The sequence below is a fragment of the Balaenoptera physalus genome (genome assembly GCF_965194825.1).
Source record: "Balaenoptera physalus genome assembly, chromosome: 4".
NCBI lineage: Eukaryota > Metazoa > Chordata > Mammalia > Artiodactyla > Balaenopteridae > Balaenoptera > Balaenoptera physalus.
This window is the reverse complement of record NC_138891.1, coordinates 133,332,044-133,352,733: the sequence shown is the minus strand read 5'-3', so window position 1 is coordinate 133,352,733 and position 20,690 is coordinate 133,332,044. Positions and strand designations below refer to the sequence as shown.

General features: G+C 40.3%; 1 protein-coding gene across 14 annotated transcripts in view; it reads left to right on the top strand.

Annotated features, from left to right (window-relative positions):
• TIAM1 (TIAM Rac1 associated GEF 1) overlaps positions 1–20,690 on the top strand; it is a 400,429-nt gene that overhangs the window by 220,133 nt on the left and 159,606 nt on the right. For 4 of the 14 annotated variants that reach the window (XM_082459732.1, XM_082459736.1, XM_082459723.1 and 1 more), the window contains one exon: positions 19,939–20,016. The exons of 6 other annotated variants lie outside the window; for them this stretch is intronic. In XM_082459732.1, the coding sequence (XP_082315858.1) occupies positions 19,939–20,016 (78 nt within the window). Of the gene's footprint in view, positions 1–3,770; positions 4,017–19,938; positions 20,017–20,690 lie in introns of all 14 variants that reach the window. 4 more of the 14 variants (XM_082459734.1, XM_082459724.1, XM_082459735.1 and 1 more) reach the window with 2 other exon arrangements.

Here is a 20,690-nt window from a genome sequence, read left to right as displayed (position 1 = left end):
CAGTCCAAGTGGTCAGCGAAGCCAGGGAGTTTACTTTGCTTTAATGTACGTGAATCTTCCCCAGGGAAGGAAACCTCAGGCCTGGGGACGTGGCACACATGTTCCATCAGGCTGAATGCTATCATAGTTCCAAAACACAATTATTTTATCACCTTTGATCTGATAAAAGCGAACCACTTAGAGTCTTGATTCATTTTCAGTGAGAGGGCTGATTCTGCCCCAACCATAGGGCGAGGAGAAGGCCACGTTTGTGTGTGTGTGTGTTTTAAATAAATTTATTTATTTTTGGCTGCATTGGGTCTTCGTTGCTGCATGCAGGCTTTCTCTAGTTGCGGTGAGGGGGGCTACTCTTCGTTGCGGTGCGCGGGCTTCTCATTGCGGTGGCTTCTCTTGTTGTGGAGCACGGGCTCTAGGCGCGTGGGCTTCAGTAGTTGTGGCTCACGGGCTCTAGAGCACAGACTCACTAGTTGTGGCGCACGGACTTACTTGCTCCGCAGCATGTGGGATCTTCCCAGACCAGGGCTCGAACCCGTGTCCCCTGCATTGGCAGGTGGATTCTTAACCACTGAGCCACCAGGGAAGTCCCACGTTTTTGTCTTAATAGACATTCAGGTGTTTACTCCCCATAAAATGCTCCCCTTTGTGAAATGCGGACACCCCTTTTCATCCGAGGGTGGCTGCACTTCACGATTGTCTAAATCAGTGCAAACCTTTTCTTGAAATATTTTGGCTGTTTAATTAGGAATAAGCAGTGATGAAGCAATGATTTTGAAAGTAATTAGCTTAACATTCTGTCAGTTCTCTGTTGGACAGGAAATGTAGGTAGGTGACAGTTTTCAGTTCTGCAGATTTCAGAATCCTAGTGTCGTAGCGCTAGGACACCACAAAGGGCATCAGGGACCCTCTAGTTTAACCCTCTCTCCTAATTTAACACCCAGAATCTTAATATGGTCAATCTTCCTTGGTAGGCACTCAGTTTATAGAATAAATGAATGAATGCTATATATATTCTGCTCTATTGCTACTCTTTCTTTTGTGACATAATTTCATGGCCATCTTGGTTGGGATGACCTGCTCTCCTGGCATGTTAATTTTATTTATGTATAGGGGAAGCTTTATGTGGTTTTGTTGCCAGGTTTGGTGACCCTCATGAGATAAATACATTCATACACAAAACTTCTGTGGGTTCCACTCATTTGAAAAGCTGGTAAAAGCCATGGAAGTGCTCTTTTTACAAATGCAGATATGCCTATGCACATAATTTTGTCTCCAATTCCAGAAGGTTCAAAGGCCTTTGAAAGTTCTCCTGGGATCCTATGCTGAGAACCTTTGTTTTAGCGTCAACTCCCAAGACCTATGCAGAATTGCTAAAGTGAGAAAGGCTATGTGACCCCTGCCCTTTAAAAGCATGAATGTTTAAAAGAAATGCAAATGGCTTCATGTGGAGACTTGTAATTTCCATCTGGGCAGTGATTTTTAACTGAGGGTTGAGACCCTTTTGGGGTTTATTAAATAATGTTAGTGGTTTGGGGCCAACATTACCAAAACAATGTAATGGAACATAATAGAAAAGAAACCAGGCTATACGTCTATATATTGAGTTGAGATGAAAAATATAGGCCCCAGTTTGAGAAGCCTGATGTCTGCTCTGCTTGTTTTACTGTATATATTTAGGGCAGTGGGAGCAATTTAAAGAAATTCATGCTTTCTTTTCATGATCTGTTTTGACTGTGTTGGCCCTTTTTCTTCCTTATAAAAAAGGTCCAAGAGTCCACTGGTTCCACTAACATTTTAATGTCTTGACAGCCTATCCCAAGTCATCATTTATCCACAGTTGTGAAAATAAGCTTAAATCCTACTCTTGAAGGCTCTCCTGATTTTTCTTTATATTCAGTCTTTTTTTCCTCCTCTCCAGCTAAGTAAAGATCAGTGTGATCCCCACCAGGCCACGACTTGAGCACTTTTAGATAAGAGACTTAATGTTCCTAGACTCAGTTTCCTCATCTGTAAAATGATCCTGATAATGATAATTTCCTTCTCCCAGGATTATTGGGAAGATTATGAGTTTACACATGTAGAATGCATAGCATAAATCCTCAGTAAGCATTAATCAGTACTCCTAGTAGTGGTTGAATTGTTTGTATGCCGTAAGGGAATTGCATTTTTTAAAAATAAATTTATTTATTTATTCACTTTATTTTTGGCTGCGTTGGGTCTCCCTTGCTGCGCGCGGGCTTTCTCTAGTTGCGGCGAGCGGGGGCTGCTCTTCGTTGCGGTGCGCGGGCTTCTCATTGCGGTGGCTTCTCTTTGTTACGAGGCACAGGCTCTAGGCGCGCGGGCTTCAGTAGTTGCAGTACGCGGGCTCAGTAGTTGTGGCTCGCGGGCTCTAGAGCGCAGGCTCAGTAGTTGTGGCTCGCGGGCTCTAGAGCGCAGGCTCAGTAGTTGTGACGCACGGGCTTAGTTGCTCCGCGGCATGTGGGATCTTCCCGGACCAGGGCTCGAACCCGTGTGCCCTGCATTGGCAGGCGGATTGTTAACCACTGCGCCACCAGGGAAGCCCGGGGAGTGGCATTTTATACTTCCTTTAGAACTTCTCAGAATCCGTACATTTGGGCTGCATTTACCAAGGAGATGAGCACTCTGGTAATGTTCTTGTTTTAAAAGCATCTGCCTAATCAAGTTTTTGAAAAATGTACATTTTTTTGGTATAAATTATTTTGCCCCCACACGTCATAAATGACATTAAAAGAACAATCTCTCTTTCCTCTCTTTGGATTGTGAACCAACATTCTGTTCACTTACAAATGTTGCAAATGTTGATTTTTGGAACCCAGATGGGAGTCTCCACAAAGACTCAGAATATCATTAAAACTCAAGTGCCAGGATCTGTTATTAAAGTAAATGTGGTAAAAAAAAAAAAAATTTCTCAAAGAGAGTTAAGTGACTTTCCTGGTGTTTTTCCCCCTCAGAAGTACTTTTTGTAGGTACTGTGTTCAATCTTTAGAGAAAGGAGTTTATTGAATTTCCAGAGTTATCAACAATACTCAAAGCAAATATCTCCCCCAAATCAATGCATTCAAATTCTTATACATTTATTTATTTATTATTTACTTTTGGCTGTGTTGGGTCTTCGTTGCGTGCGGGCTTTTTCTAGATGTGGCGAGCAGGGGCTACTCTTTGCTGCGGTGTGCAGGCTTCTCATTGCGGTGGCTTCTCTTGTTGCGGAGCATGGGCTCTAGGCGCGCGGGTTTCAGTAGTTGTGGCACGCAGGCTCAGTAGTTGTGGCTCATAGGCTCTAGAGCGCAGGCTCAGTAGTTGTGGCGCACGGGCTTAGTTGCTCCCTGACATGTGGGATCTTCCGGGACCTGGGCTTGAACCTGTGTACCCTGCATTGGCAGGCGGATTCTTAACCACTGCACCACCAGGGAAGTCGTCAAATTCTTAGAAGAGATAATTTATGCATGAAAATCTTGCTTCTCTACCACTCTTAGTGTATTGCGAGAAGATTTAAGTTAAAGCTCATTGTAGCTTATAATATATAGGATGTACTCTATGCATATAAATATTATTTTTTGCTCCAGTAGCTGCTATAATTTAAAGGTTGTGTGTGATGTGAGTTTGAGAAGGTTGCTGAGCTATCTCTCGTCGGGCAGCCCTACCTTCATTAAAATGCTTCCTGACACTCCTTTCTGTTACATGCCCTGCCCCGTTCATTCCTTCCATCTACATAATGTTTTCATATTCTCTTTTCTTCCTTTCACTCTCTCTAGCTATAAAAACTTTCCCCTCGGAAGGAATGCAGTTACTAGTATCTGGCAGAATTCTATAGGAAAAGGCCATCTATCTATCGTCCAATGGTCCAACGTTGGAATTCCCACTCAGCTACTTTTAAGAATTTGGGCAACATCATTGACCTCTCTGAGCTTCAGTTTGTTGTTTGTAAAAGGGACCTCTTATTATCTGTGGATTCAGTGAATGCTTCATACTGATAAGGCTCAAGTTTACTTCTCTGAAAGGTGTATGTGTTTCTCGAGAAATAATTAAAAATCAACATCTAACAGTGGATTTTTTGGTTATTATTCAGCTGGGTAGGGAATGTATTTTGTGAACAAGGGGGGTCTTCTTAGAACCCCTGAAATCTCTTTATTTCTCAGTTTTCCTACTGTTTGCAAGGGCTCTGACATTACATGCTGAGTGATAGTTGCTAATAATAATAACTTTTATTGATCCATCTTTTACATTCCAAGTCAAGTATGTGCTTTTGCATATTATTACATTTAATCGTCATTGGTCACTTGGGGGTGGGATGGTGGTGGTACGGTGTTACTAGGAACAGTCGCTAGAACTGATTTCTTACCATTTACAGATGATAAATTGAAGTTCAGTGATGTTGAGAGACTCACCCCATAGTCTTCCTGGCCCTCGAGGCTAATTTCTCAGTCACTGTTCAATCCTTTCTTTCCCTGTGAAGAGGTAGACAGAGATAATTAGACTGCTGAGTCAAAAATAGGGTGTCCCATCCACCGCCCCTGTCTCCCCAGTCCAAGAACTGCCCATTGTGCACTGATACACTCCAACACGGAGGAAATGGACCCGTCCTGAATTTGGCCATAGACCCAGGCGTGGGAGGATGAGTCTTTTAAGAAATTACTAAGTTGACTCAAACATAATGATAAACCACCTCCCATGGCTTTTTGGGCAAAGTCTGTATCCCAAGTTACCGGGAATCTTGGTGGACATTTTTGGAGTGATTTCACTTCAATATTTAAAGCTTCTATCTTTCACTGGGTGGTGTCACTAAAGAGAAAACACTTTCTTAGTAATATCAGCTGTTCCCTAGGTGGGGGTCCTTCCCCTTTTTAGAAAATTGGCAACTCAATTCAGGGCCTCCTGTCTCCCTTTGGAGGATATTAATTCCCCAGAGTGAGCAATTTTTGACCCTGTTCCTCTCTGTGCATCAACAAAGCAGTGTCGGAAAACATTTCCTGACAGTGAAGACACTGGGCAAGGAAATCCAGGTTTTCCTCCTTGGTTCCAGCACCAGCGTATGGTGGTTCATTATTTACATATTGTGAGTCCTGCCAAGCCGATGCAGGTGTTGCGGACTTGTGAAGACATGTTGACTCTCCTTTCTCTAAAGAAAGGTTGAGATGCAGTCCTTTGTCACAGGGATCATGCTATGCCAGTCACCGAGCTACATGTCAGTGTATAAAAACACAGATTACACTGTGCTATAGAAATAAACATTTTGCCATACTGCCTTTAATAGGTTTTCTTTCAATGAATATCGTCCTCCTTCCTTCTCACATCCCACGTTGTTGGGTAACCCTTCCTTTAGGGTTGCTGGCTGTGATCATGAGATCATCTTAGTTGGCGTTGTCGTTTTGGTGTCACTAAATTGTTAGGAGAGAACACAGTTGCTAGGAGTTTCCACGTGGGAGTGGTTAACTTCTACTTCTCAAAGGTAGCTGGTAAGGCTGGGTTTTCAGGAATCCAGTATGTCTCAGTTTTAAGTCTGTGAAATTAAGTTAACTTCCATGATGGTAAATTTCCAAGAATTTTTTTGGAATTGGTAGCTTTGTGACCACCTAGAAGATTCTCACCAAAGTTCTTTAACCCAAGGCAGTTTTTCGTCTAGATAGACTGACCCCTTTAATATACAACCCCAAATTTCAGTGGCTTCGTATACTCGGAGGTTTACGATTGCCCTTGTCAATGTGTTGCGGGTTCTCTTTCTTCACAGGGTCATTCAGGGACCCAAAGCTGCTCCACCTGCTTGGCTTCTGGCTTCTCTGCATTTGATGTGTAGGGAAGAGAAGAGGCACCACCCGGAGGGTCTCAGGGGAGGTATAAGGGGTAGATTCTGGAAGTGGCCAACATTATATGAGTTTGTATTCCATTGGCCGTGACACAGGCACGTGGCCCCCTCATCGGTTTGACTGGGCTGGGAAGCTACATTTCCTCACTTCCCAAGTGAAAAAGGAATACATTTAACGTCACAATTTCATGTTATAAACTTAATCTTAAGGGTTTCTGAAGGTGAGGTATGTCTATTAGGAAGACCTTGACAGGGGATTGACTTGGTAGCTAGTTATTTGATCTGAATTCCGGATTTATTTTTACCTTAGGTGTTCATGAGCTTCCCATGAATGGGGAAGAAGGGAATTTTTTTTTTTTTTTTAAAGTGCTGCACTGGGAACTTTGCTTTTTTGCCTGATGATGTATTTATAACCTGCTTAAAGATCCAGAATTAATGTCTGGTCATGCATGATACATTCTAGTTATAATCAGATTTGGGTTTTTCAGATGGTTCCTCTGTGAATCTGTGCTAAAACTTCAGAGATTCCCTGATGTCTGTCTTTGTACCTCACCTTGCCCTGAGTTTCAGGGTTAGAAGGCCACGTCGTCGAGTTTCCTCGTTTGAGCAGCAGCTCCCTTGACTTTCAGGAGGACCCCAGCCAGGTGTTCCTATCCAGGAGTGTGGAATTCCAGCCATGTGATTTTTTTCTGCCTAAGAGATGTTTTCCCCTATAAATTCCAAAGCTTTTCATCTTTAATAATAATTTTGGAAGCATTTAAAACATTTCATACTTTCTCAGTCATCTTCAACAGAGTATGTGGAGCATAATTTAATCTGTAGTCCGTTTTTTCTTTTTCTCTCAAGCTGAGATTTTGGTCAAGTAGAAGTTATTGAGGTTGGAAGGCCCAGAAAGGTGAGGCCATAGAGCTAATTGCACTGTTCTTCTCATGGTTGCTTCATTTCCTCCTGTCACGTCTGGTGTGTGGTATTCTGTCCCTTCTTCCTCCTCCCCATCAGCCACTGGTCCCTTGAACTCTCTGCCTTTGGTTTACTGTTGGCTGTAAACACCAGATAACTCAGTGTGTTAAATCGAGAATCAATAGGTTCTAAATGAGGACTTACAACAGAGAGACTCCCACTACTGACAGAGTCAAGTTCAGACTCCTTGTCTCGTGGGCTACAGCCTTTGGAAGCTAGCTAATCTGGTCCTGGCTGGTTGCACAAATTGCACCAACCCCACGCTCATCACACACACACTGCATCCTCTTTCTGAGCCACACCAAGCTATCATCCTCATAAACCATACAATCGTAATAAATATCAATGAATGTTAATTGAGTATTTACTATGTGCCAGGGTCTTTTGTAGAATATATTGAAGCATTAAACCTTCCCAAAGACCAAGGCATTTAGAATATATTAAATGTAGATCAAATTCTCAAACATTTAAAATAGTTAAATATTATGTTATTAATATATACTATTACATATCACATATTAATAATTTAATAATTAAGTATAGATTAAATGTTACCTATATAGGTGCATGTGGAATACATTAAAGCATTTAACCATCTCAAGGACCGGCTGGGTAATGTTATCCTCTCCCTTTTACAAATGGGGAAAGGAAATGCAGAGGTTACATAACTTGCCCAAGGTCACACAGCTAGGGGGCGCCAGAGCAACCCATTGTGTAGTGCTGACTATCTGAAGTAGCTAGACTCCCATGGGTGAATTTCCCTCCCCAGCCCTTTATTCTACTTGGGGGAGCCCCTTATTTCTATGCTGAAAGTTCCGTGGAGACTCAACATCTTCCCATAACTTCCCCCTCTTCTCATGCTGCCTCTTTCCTGAACAGAATCAAATCTGTGCTCAGAAATGAGATCATTACACATTCCATCTATTCGCACGCCCCCGTCTCTGCTAGACTGGAGCTCCTCGAGGACAGGGCCGGGGCTGGGGAGGCCTTTGTTAAATGCTGGTGGCATTGATCAGCATTAGAGATTATCATGCCAGCTTCCCATTTTCCAGATGACAAAACCGAGGCTCAGTGTGGTTGCATCACAGAGCTGTCTGGGGAGGATCTGAGACTAATACCGTTGCTTTCCGAGTCTGTGGCAATGTGGACTTTGAAAGCAGAACACTCGGCAGTTATTTTGGTCTGGTTCCTTAGTTCCTGGCAGTGTTCTGGCTGGCGGGAGGTGTTCCTGAGTGTACCATGCACTTAACGTGTACTCGGAGTGATAACAACAGTTGTAGGAGTGGCTTGGCATGAAAAGACAGAGCCAAGGCCCTGAGTTTACACCAACCTGCTGACTGAGGGTTCAGATATTCTGGTGAGGACAGAAGGGCACATGAACACGTGTGGCTAAAGGGATTTTGTTTGATTTTTTCCTAAGATGAAGCTAGCGAATTTTATACATCCTTTCATTCATTCTCATATTTAATGTAGCAAATCACTTGCTAAATTGTCTCCTTGTTCAAATGATCCACAACTGTTCTGTACCTGTGTAACTTAGAATAAATAAACAATCAGGCTTCAAATTTTGTTTTTAATTTGAAATTGTCACAAACTTTGGGAAAAGATGGCACTATCCTATGAAGAATGTTGTTGTCTCTCAGTGATTTGGGAGTAAATTGCTTTTACCCCCAGGCATGAGTGTTTTTTTCCTATAAGCAAGGGCACTCTACTACACGGCCACCCTACAGGGCTCAAAATCATGAAATGAGCTGATACAGTACCGTCGGCTCCTCATCACACCCTCTTCCACTCTTGTCATTTGTCCCGAGCGCCACTTCAAGTAACAGATGTTTCCAGTTAGCAGTATGTGTTGCCTTGAGTTGTCACGTGTCTTCAGATGCCTTCCGTCAGGAGCAGCTCCCCCGTCTTGGTGCTCATGACTTTGACTCTGTTGAAGAGCCCAGGCCAGTTACTTTGTTGCATGTCCGTCAGTTCGACTTTGCTTGAGGCTTTCTCGAGATCAGATCCACATTCCACATCATTGGCAGACACACTAAATGGTGATGGTGTGTCCTTCCCACTGTGCCTTCCCTGGGAACTCCCAATGTGGACCCACCCCATTTCTGATGACAGTCACTCACCTTGGTCTCTTGGTTAAGATGGCATCTGCCAGCCTTCCCTGCTAGGAAGTTATTCTTTTCCCCTTTGTAATTAGTAAATGTTTTATAGACAGATACTTTGAAACGGTGTCGATCCCCTATTTCTCAACAAACTTTGAGTTTACTTATATCTATATGGACTCGCGGTTTCCTATTTTAGTCAATGGTTATACTCTGTTAGTGGTAGTATTTATTTTCATAAGTCAGGTCTTCCCTGATTGGACCTGTGGGGGTCCCTTCAGGAGGGCTCCTCTGTTCTCTTCTGTCCACCATTCCTCACTCTGGCAGGACTCTGATTAACCCTGGATGCCACCCCTACCCTGCTTGGGCTCTGACACGCCTGTGCCAGGCCACTCCTGTGAGTGGATACCCTCCCCACTGTAGTTTTTAAAAAACTCATGTTTTTTTAAAAAATGCATACTTCTGGAGAGGGTGTGGAGAAAAGGGAACCCTCCTACACTGTTGGTGGGAATGTAAATTGGTACAGCCACTATGGAGAACAGTAGGGAGGTTCCTCAAAAACCTAAAAATAGAGTTGCCAGATGATCCAGCAATCCCATTCCTGGGCATATACCCAGAGAAAACTATAATTCAAAAAGATACATGCACCCCTATGTTCACAGCAGCACTATTCACAATAGCCAAGACATGGAAATGATCTAAATGCCCATCGACAGATGAGTGGATAAAGAAGATGTGGTAATATATATATATACACATAGATATACAATGGAATATTAGTCATTAAAAAGAATGAAATAATGCCATTTGCAGCAATGTGGACGGACCTAGAGATTATCATACTAACTGTAGTAAGTCAGAAAGAGAAAGACATGTATCATATGATACCGCTTATATATGGAATCTAAAAAAAGGGTACAAATGAACTTATCTACAAAACAGAAAGACTCACAGACATAGTGAATAGACTTGTGATTGCCAATGGGGTTAGGGTTAAGGATGGATTGGGAGTTTGGGGTTAGCAGATGCAAACTATTATGTAGAGGATGGATAAACAACAAGGTCCTGCTGTATAGCACAGGGAACTACATTCAATATTCTGTGGTAAACCATAATGGAAAAGAATATGAAAAAGAATGTATATGTATATATGTATAACTGAGTCACTCTGCTTACAGCAGAAATTAATGCAACATTGTAAATCAACTATACTTCAATAGAATTTAAAAGAAAGTATATTTCAGATTATCTCGGGGTCAATATACTATAGACATATTAATGAAGGTTTTAAGGTTGCCAACAAACACATGAAAGAATGCTCAACATCCTTAATCATTAGAGAAATGCAAATCAAAACTACAATGAGGTATCATCTCACACCGGTCAGAATGGCCATCATCAAAAAATCTAGAAACAATAAATGCTGGAGAGGGTGTGGAGAAAAGGGAACACTCTTGCACTGTTGGTGGGAATGTAAATTGATACAGCCACTATGGAGAACAGTATGGAGGTTCCTTAAAAAACTAAAAATAGAACTACCATACGACCCAGCAATCCCACTACTGGGCATATACCCTGAGAAAACCATAATTCAAAGAGTCATGTACCACAATGTTCACTGCAGCTCTATTTACAATAGCCAGGACATGGAAGCAACCTAAGTGTCCATCAGCAGATGAATGGGTAAAGAAGATGTGGCACATATATACAATGGAATATTACTCATCCATAAAAAGAAATGAAATTGAGTTATTTGTAGTGAGGTGGATGGACCTAGAGTCTGTCATACAGAGTGAAGTAAGTCAGAAAGAGAAAAACAAATACAGTATGCTAACACATATATATGGAATCAAAAAAAAAAGGTCATGAAGAACCTATGGGCAGGATGGGAATAAAGCCGCAGACCTACTAGAGAATGGACTTGAGGACACGGGGAGGGGGAAGGGTAAGCTGGGACAAAGTGAGAGAGTGGCATGGACATATATACACTACCAAATGTAAAACCGATAGCTAGTGGGAAGCAGCCGCATAGCACAGGGAGATCAGCTCGGTGCTTTGTGACCACCTAGAGGGGTTGGATAGGGAGGGTGGGAGGGAGACGCAAGAGGGAGGAGATGTGGGGATATATGTATATGTATAGCTGATTCACTTTGTTATGCAGCAGAAACTAACACACCATTCATTGTAAAGCAAATATACTCCAATAAAGATGTAAAAAAAAAAAAAATGAAGGTTTTAGGGGAGAATTGGTTTTGTTCCTCAACTGAAAAAAACCCCAAGGAAGCCTGTTTAGAATTTGTAACTGGTGTGGAAGGGGAGCTTCTGTGCCTCCAGGCACATCCTTATACAAATTATTAAAAGACTTAGGAGAAGTTCAGTCATGTTAAAAACCCATAGTTTGAAATTGTTGTCATCACTTTTCTTCTCCACATCTGGGTTGTGGAGAAAAAAAGATTTGCAAGGTGATAGAAGGGCATCTTCTCAAGGAGAGTTGGGGTGGGAGGAAGGGCAGCTCACAGAGGAACCTGCGAGGATTACTTTTTAACTGTACCCCGTGGTTCAGGAAGGGAGGGGAAAAGGTGAGAACCACTTTTTTTTAATTCTCTGTGCTCATCTCTCCTTCCTCCCCTTTCCTCTTCTTTCCCGTCCTCATCCATGCTGCCCAATCCTGTGCCCCAAACGCTCATTCATTACCACTTACTTTTCTATATGACTTACTCAAATTTGCCACTCTCAAAATCATCAGCTAAAATTCTTGGCCCCAAATTTAATTTTTAAAAATTGTTTATAGATAGATTTTTTTTTTTTTAAAGCAAGATTTTAGTGAAACGATGATCATAGTGAACACGTTCAGTGGCACATCCTTGTTAAGAAAAAAATATAAAATGTATACTGTTGGAACTTCCCTGGCGGTCCAGTGGTTAAGACTCCGTGCTCCCAATGCACGGGGCATGGGTTGGATCCCTGGTCCGGGAACTAAGATCCGGCATGCCACGTGGCCAAAAAAATTAAAAATTAAATAAATAAGTAAATAAATAAAAAACCCTTCTCAACAACTGATCAGTCTGTTAGAAGAAACATTAATAGTGAAAAAGAAAACTATGTTTAAAAGTAAATAATGAAAAATAATAAAATTTATAATATTTACTTTATAAATATGTCTTCTCTGCCCCCTTCTCTCTCTCTCTCTCTCTCTCTCTCTCTCTCTCTCACACACACACACACACACACACACACACACACACACACACACACACACACACACACACACACCAGTGTGATGAAAGATAGTTATCTGAGACAGGGGTTGGGTAAATTTTGAAATTCAAAACATGTCAAGGATATAATATTCCAGTCTGTTATTAACATTTACTAGGGCTGGAAAAATCTTTTTGTTGTCTTGAATTTTCAGTAACCACACCCACGTTAAAAAAAATCTTTCCCGTATTCTCATTTTAGCACATCACTCTTACCTTTAACACATGGTAACTGTTCGACTGAATTGAACTGGACCCCCAGTTTTGAGGCTGGTAGGCTAGATTTCTTAAAAATAGTTTCTCTTGATGGCTTCCCAGAAACAAAGAGCATTTGAAACTTAAGATTGGGATTTAATCAGTATATACCTGATTCCTTTTGGACCCTAAGCTTCCAAGATTTCCTTTCTTTTCTCCCATCCTCTCTGTTTTCTTCACTCCACAGGCTGCTATTCTTTCTGTGGTTGCTGTTTATTATTTTTCTATACCTCTGGGACCAACTTAGGAAACCTTTAGGTTGGCTTGGAGTTTCTGAGGAAATGGAAAAAAGGACCTTTTCCTTGCTTTAGGAGTAAATAGAGTATACGAACGTATCTGTAGCTTTCACAGCCAGATAGAGGCCAAACTCTCAGGAACCCCACCAAGCAAGTGTCTTACATTTTATTGCTTTTGGTGAGCCATACCTTGGGATAGAGTTTCATACGTATTCACTATATCATCTGCTTTTGGCTTTATCTTAGTCATTCTTCCCCAAAGAGTGTTTTTTTAAAGGTCTTTTTTGTTTTAACAATTATAAATCATTTTGATGCTAATAAATGGGAAGGCAGTGCCATGCCGCTCTATAATCCAGAAGTTACTTAAAATTGACTGTGGATAGTATTGAGGGAGAGTTTTGCAAGATAATTGACATCTCAACTATATGTTGAATAACACTGTTTTTAATTCTCTGAGTCTAATATCCCACCTGGATAGCAGGGGCAGATCAACTGCATATGTCTGGCATACTTTGATGAACTTACCTAGAGGATAATTCCTATCTGAGCTTCCTCTTTATGCTTCTCAGTTCTAACTGTGTCCTGATTTAATGCCCTTGTCTGTATTCCATAGTTATAAGGGTTGTATAATAAGAGTCTAGAGAAGAATAAGAAATGGAACCCAGGGTTTTTATTGTATAGTTTTAAATTCCACTCTATTAATCTAGCTCTTGAGGCCCTGTAGGAACAGGCCTCTCGTCTCCAGGCCTGGGCTTATGGGGTCAGAGTTGATGGGACACCTCAACCTCTTCCCAACCTTAAGCACTAAGCACTGTGTCTCAGATGTAATAGCTGTTGTTTACGCTTGATAACAAAAAGTGATCACGTCATATAATCACACTCTGTAGAGGAACTCTGCTCTAAAAGTTACAATTCAGATCTGACCTTTCTGTCTCTTCCATCCATAAATGGGGGTTTCTACTCAAACATATGAGTCATATTTTTGGTGCTGGCTTTTCTGAGTCAATTTAGCAGCCAACAAATTTTATTATTGGCACCTCCTACCATGAGATAGCAGGTATTTATCCCTCAAAACTGTGACCTTTTAAATCTAAATAGTATATCTATACTTTATTTTTAGTTTATTTATATTTAGTAAGTCTGATTTGCTTTGTGCATTCCTGACAAGTTCTGGGGCAAAAAATAAATAATGTTTTGCCATTGGCAATATTCTTTCCAAGATATTAAAATTTTTGTCTCTAGTTATCTTTAATCAACATGGTTACTTATATTTAGAAGATGCATTTGCTGTGACTTTAAGTTGGGGAGCAATAATCTTTTCAAAAAGCTTGCAAAGGCATACAAGAGCGAGAGAATGGGTGTATTATTTTACAAGGCAATGGTCTTTTGGGTTGTCACTTCTCATCTTTATGCTTCATCATTGAAGATGGATACCAGATACCCCTAGTGACTATTGTTATGTGCCGTGCCTTCCTACTCCATGTGAAGGCTTCATGTGTTTTGTTTTCACTGTAATCAGTAAGGAAAAAGATTTCATAAATTCAGGCACTGATTTCACTAATTTTATTTTTCTTGCTTTTTTGGGAAAGCTTCTAATTGTGGTGCAAGAGCCTGGAGATTATGGTTACTAATCAATATTTAGATGTAATGAAAGATTGCATATTTCCCGTCCCCCCAGGGTATAATTTATGGTGTCATGTCTTATGTTTAAGTCTTTAAGCCATTTTGAGTTTATTTTTGTGTATGGTGTGAGGGAGTGTTCTAACTTCATTGATTTACATGTGGCTGTCCAGCTTTCCCAACACCACTTGCCAAAGAGATTGTCTTTTCTCCATTGTATATTCTTGCCTCCTTTGTTGAAGATTAATTGACTGTAGATTGTGGGTTTATTTCTGGGCTCTCTATTCCATTGATCCATATTTCTGTTTTTATGCCAGTACCACGCTGTTTTGATTACTGTAGCTTTGTAGTATAGTCTGAAGTCTGTCCTCCAGGATATCATTTATTGATTACTTCCATGGCTCAGACAGTGGCCTGGGTGATTTCCAGTGGATTGTCCTGTTTACCCATATTATTCCCATTCTACCAGTGAGGAAACTGAGTCTTTGTGATGTGAAGTAACGTTCCCAGTGATTTAGGTATTAAGTAGCAGAAGCAAAATTTCTACCCAATTCTGTCTGGCTCCACCATCCATTCTCTGGGCACTAATCTCTTAGTCCTGGCCACTTGATGGCTAGTGATATAATGAAATACAGCTGAGTTTGAGATGACTCTGGTCTGGGAACAGCCCTTATTTTGGCTGATGCTGTTGGGTGTCTTTCACAGTTGCTCAAGCCCTGTTCATTATCTGTTTCAGATGTCATTTTGAGATTAATTAATTAACCCTTAGGGCTTTTCCCATTGTGTCAAGTTCAAACAAAAGAAGCTGACAAACTCCCATTAGAAATTGAACATACGTAACAAACAAACAGCACAAGCCTCAACAAGAACTAACAGACGGCAGGCTTAGTGTTTGCTCCACTGAAGACTGGGCCAATGTCAGCAGTTAATTGCATTCTCAGAAATATTATGGAAGCAGGGGACGGTGGTGGGGTAGTCACATGGCCAGGTTTACTCCTGGAAAGCCGGGGCTGTGTTTTCCTTCATTCTGAAAGGCATGGAGAAGATTTAGTTTTGATTACATCCCAGAGGGAGATATCGAGGTCCTTCTGAGAATTAAATATGCATAACATATTACAGGTTAATTTTGAACAGTTCATTGCTATGTCTTAAAGGTTTGGGGATACACTGTGTTAAAAACACAATATAAAAACAACAAACCTATGATTAGAAATTTCATTTCGTGGCTGTTGATGTTTTTGTGTTAATGAGTGGGAAGAAGCCATTAATGTGATACATTAAACTCCAAATTGAAGTATTGTTGCTGTATAAAATCACCTGTAAAACCTGTATTCCTTTTCACCCTGCACTTCCTTCCTCTGATACGTTTGTTTAATACAGAATAAAATATTTGTTTCTTTCTCTGACTCATTTATACCAGAATTTATAAAAAAGTTTTCGGGGGCATGTATACCATTATGCTTTTTATTTTTTTAAAGCTTGTATTCCAGTAATCACATATACACATAGATATGTATGCATATACACACCACCCCTCACACACATATACCTGAACCCTAAATGGATCTGATTTGTTTTTTGTTTTTTGGTTTTTTTAACATCTTTATTGGAGTATAATTGCTTTGCAATGGTGTGTTAGTTTCTGCTTTATAACAAAGTGAATCAGTTATACATATACATATGTTCCCATATCTCTTCCGCCTTGCATCTCCCTCCCTCCCTCCCTATCCCACCCCTCTAGGTGGTCACAAAGCACCGAGCTGATCTCCCTGTGCTATGCGGCTGCTTCCCACTAGCTAGCTATTTTACATTGGTAGTGTATATATGTCCATGCCACTCTCTCACTTTGTCCCAGCTTACCCTTCCCCCTCCCCATATCCTCAAGTCCATTCTCTAGTAGGTCTGTGTCTTTATTCCCGTCTTGCCACTAGGTTCTTCATGACCTTTTTTTTTTTTTTCCTTAGATTCCATATATATGTGTTAGCGTACGGTATTTGCTTTTCTCTTTCTGACTTACTTCACTCTGTATGACAGACTCTAACTCCATCCACCTCACTACAAATAACTCCATTTCATTTCTTTTTATGGCTGAGTAATATTCCATTGTATATATATGCCACATCTTCTTTATCCATTCACCCGATGATGGACACTTAGGTTGCTTCCATGTCCTGACTATTGTAAATAGAGCTGCAGTGAACATTGTGGTACATGACTCTTTTTGAATTATGGTTTTCTCAGGGTATATGCCCAGTAGTGGGATTGCTGGGCATATTGTATGGTAGTTCTATTTTTAGTTTTTTAAGGAACCTCCATACTGTTCTCCATAGTGGCTGTATCAATTTACATTCCCACCAACAGTGCAAGAGTGTTCCCTTTCCTCCACACCCTCTCCAGCATTTATTGTTTCTAGATTTTTTGATGATGGCCATTCTGACCGGTGTGAGATGATATCTCATTGTAGTTTGGTTTGCATTTCTCTAATGGTTAATGATGTTGAGCATTCTTTCATGTGTTTATTGGCAATCTGTATATCTTCTTTGGAGAAATGTCTATTTAGGTCTTCTGCCCATTTTTGGATTGGGTTGTTTGTTTTTTTGTTATTGAGCTGCATAAGCTGCTTGTAAATTTTGGAGATTAATCCTTTGTCAGTTGCTTCATTTGCAAATATTTTCTCCCATTCTGAGGGTTGTCTTTTTGTCTTGTTTATGGTTTCCTTTGCTGTGCAAAAGCTTTTAAGTTTCATTAGGTCCCATTTGTTTATTTTTGTTTTTATTTCCATTTCTCTAGGAGGTGGGTCAAAAAGAATTTTGCTGTGATTTATGTCATAGAGTGTTCTGCCTATGTTTTCCTCTAAGATTTTGATAGTGTCTGGCCTTCCATTTAGGTCTTTAATCCATTTTGAGTTTATTTTTGTGTATGGTGTCAGGGAGTGTTCTAATTTCATACTTTTACATGTAGCTGTCCAGTTTTCCCAGCACCACTTATTGAAGAGACTGTCTTTTCTCCACTGTATGTGCTTGCCTCCTTTATCAAAGATAAGGTGACCATATGTGCGTGGGTTTATCTCTGGGCTTTCTATTCTGTTAATGGATCTGATTTGATCCATGTCCAGTGAGTAAGAATTCTAAGAGCCAAGGATGATGCCAGGTTAGTCATTATTATCTTCCTCATGATCAGTGTTGTACTTTTATGGTTGATGGAAAGATCTGGATGAGTGAAGATCTACCTTTCTTCCTCTTCCTTTGGAGAGGGAAGATTACCAGATGAGGATAGTGCTGGTCATGATATTGATACTTGGAGTTGCCAATTAATTAAGCAGCTTGATTACTTGGCTCTTTCTTCTGCAAGGAGGCTGAATCTATATAAATGAGTACCTTTCATTAGATGAGTTCGTACAGTAGTAACCCATCAAATACTCACTTTCTCACAGGTTGTTCACAGATATTCTGCAAAATAAAGTTGCACAATTAAGAAAGTTTGGGAAACACTGGGTTAAATAAAGTGAAATCCATTTCTTGACTGCAAGAGTTGGAATTCCCAACTCTGACCACAGAATGCATGTTTCTTAAAGTATCTGTAAACATTCCCTGTATATCTCCAGAATGTGTACAAATGTTGGAAGAGAGTGTGGGGTTGAGAATTGAGTACATGTATGAGTACACTCTTCCACCCACTCAACAATAGACATGTCGCTTAGAAAGAAAGAAGTGTGAGAGTTTATACATACGCCTTTCCTCCAAGTTGCTGTGATCATTAAATGATCTAATGTATATAGAAATGCTTTGCAAATTTTGAAGCACTCTGAAAACGTTAGTTCTTAATAAACCCTCTACTTTTTAAAATGTGGTATTATATACGTAACATAAAATTTACCATTTTTAGGTGTACAGTTCAATGGCATTAAATATATTCACATTGTTTTGCAACCATTGCCACCATCCATCTCCAGAACTTTTGTTTCTTCCCAATCTGAAACTCTGTACCCATTAAACACTGACTCCCCCTTTCCCCTAACCCCTGGCAACCACCATGCTACTTTCTCTCTCAATGACTATTCTAGGTACCTCATATAAGTGGAATTGTACAATATTTGTCCTGTTTCACTCGGAATAATATCTTCAGGTATATCCTCTGATTTTTTATGATGTGAGATTTTAATTTATTTTCTTGATTCACTCACCCCTGGTGCCATTCTTTTAACACATAGCACAGTGACAGAGAGCGCATGTATTCCTAGTGTTCCTCTAGAATAGCCCTGAATAGGCAGTACCCACAATTTTAGGAGAGGAGCTTTTATGGATGTGCCTTTGATCAAGAATCTGATCAAGAATCTAGTCCGTCCTTGAAGGAATCAAAAGGTACAAATTTCCAGTTATAAGTACTAAGGAAGTAATGTACTCCATGATGTATATAATTATCTCTGCTGCACATTATATAGGAAACTTGTTAAGAGGGTAAATGCTCAGAGTTCTCATCACAAGGAAACATTTTTTCTATTTCTTTAATTTTGTACCTATACGAGATGATGGATGGTCACTAAACTTACTGTGATCATTTCGTGATGTATGTAAGTCAAATCATTTTGCTGTACACCTGGAACTTACACGGTGCTCTATGTCAATTATATCTTAATAAAACTGGAAGAAAAATGCATTTTAAAAAATTAAAAAAAAAAAAAGAATCTAGTCCATCCTCAAATTAGAACTAAAGTGACCCAGAGCTCTCCCTGACAAGCAGACATACTTCGTTTCTTCTTGAATCAGTGTTTGAAATAGTAGAGACGTGAGTTTCGACCCCTAAGTATTCTTTATTATCTAGATGCCTTATGCACAAGAGTTTTTAAATTTCATATTTCATCATTTTTACCTGTCTTAAAATGGTGGCTCTTGATATGGGGCTCTTTTGGGGAAATCCTCTGTAACTTTTAGGATGAAAAAAATCATCCATTTCAAAATTAAATAGCCTAAAATTTGAAATGACCTGTTCTTATTTATTAAAGCCTTTGGAGTGTGTGTGTGTGTGTGTGTGTGTGTGTGTGTGTGTTTTAGAATGAATATTCTCCTCTATACCATGATTTTATAGCAAAATTATTTTCCAATACCCAGTATTAATCCCCATTATTAGAAATGTTTCCTTTTCTAAGGATTTTCAATATTCTGATTATATGTTAAATGGTGCCAAAATGATCATATTTTTTCCCTAAGTAATCATAACACATCGCTTAAAAAAATCACAGTCAAATTAAACTGCCATCTTGTCCTATTGTGCATATTCTTGTAATCAAATGTATGTTTTTACCTTTGCCCTCTTAAGAGCATATTTTTCCATTGTAAGTAGTATTAGCGGCATCAGCATGCTTTAGCATTAAAATTTTCATTAAAATACTAAAACGCTAAATGTTAGTATTCATTTTTCATAGCACTCTGAGCTCATCGTAGACAACCTGATTGCTCTTAGATCTTTTACTGCGTTTTTTGGGTCCTTGTCTCATCTTACCTCCCCACCCCCGAGATCCTTAAGACTCTTTAAGGTGCCTTCAGCCTTCCACTATCTTAGCATCCCCATGGAATCTTGGACTGAGCCAGCCACAGAGAAGATTCTCAGCACACATTGAAATTGAATTGGGTTGAGTTGAATTGAGATTGAGGTCTGGAAGCAAAAATTGAAGGGATTTTTTTTTTTTTTAGATGAAAAACGTCAGGATCTTATTTACCTTTATGGAGAACCACGCCGAGCTGGTACAGCACAGATGGCAGCCTGTTCCTGTGAGTGTGGGGATGGAGTGAGAGAAACAGAACAAAACAGGTGGCTTTAGAGCTGGCACCCTGGTGCCAGCATTAGTTTGGGCCACACTTTCCTGTGCTTGTGTGAGTGAGGCATCGGCAGAACCAGAAGGCTGATGTTATTTTGATCCCCGAGCTTTATTTAGTGAATACATTTGATTAGGCCCCCTCCTTCTTCTCCTGGATGCTATTTTGAATGGAAAATCACTACTGGAAAAACAAATCCCTACCCTGATGATGTACACAGTACCTTTTTTCTCCCTGTTACATACCACACCCGACTTTGGGCTCCTTATTCTACATTTTGAAAGTGCTTACTAGGTGCTGAATTTTACTGAGGAAGTATCTGCAGCCATAGAGAAATGAAATGATTTGTCCCAAGTTAACAAGTTTTCCTGGTGCTCAAAGAGGAATACCTATGGCCTCCCTACTGGGCGCGTTCTTTGCTTCGGTCCTTGAAAATTCAAGTTCCCTGCCCCGGAGAGAAGCAGAATTAGAACTCCTAAGCCAAATCTCTCTGCTTGTTTTCTGTCAAGGTGAATATTTTCAGGAAGAGGTACACTTAGGGCTTGGGAGGGCTGTGCTGATGATACCCAAGGCTTCCGAGGGGTGGTTTGGTTTAAATGTGGGCTTGTTGATTCCAACTAGCTGGGAGG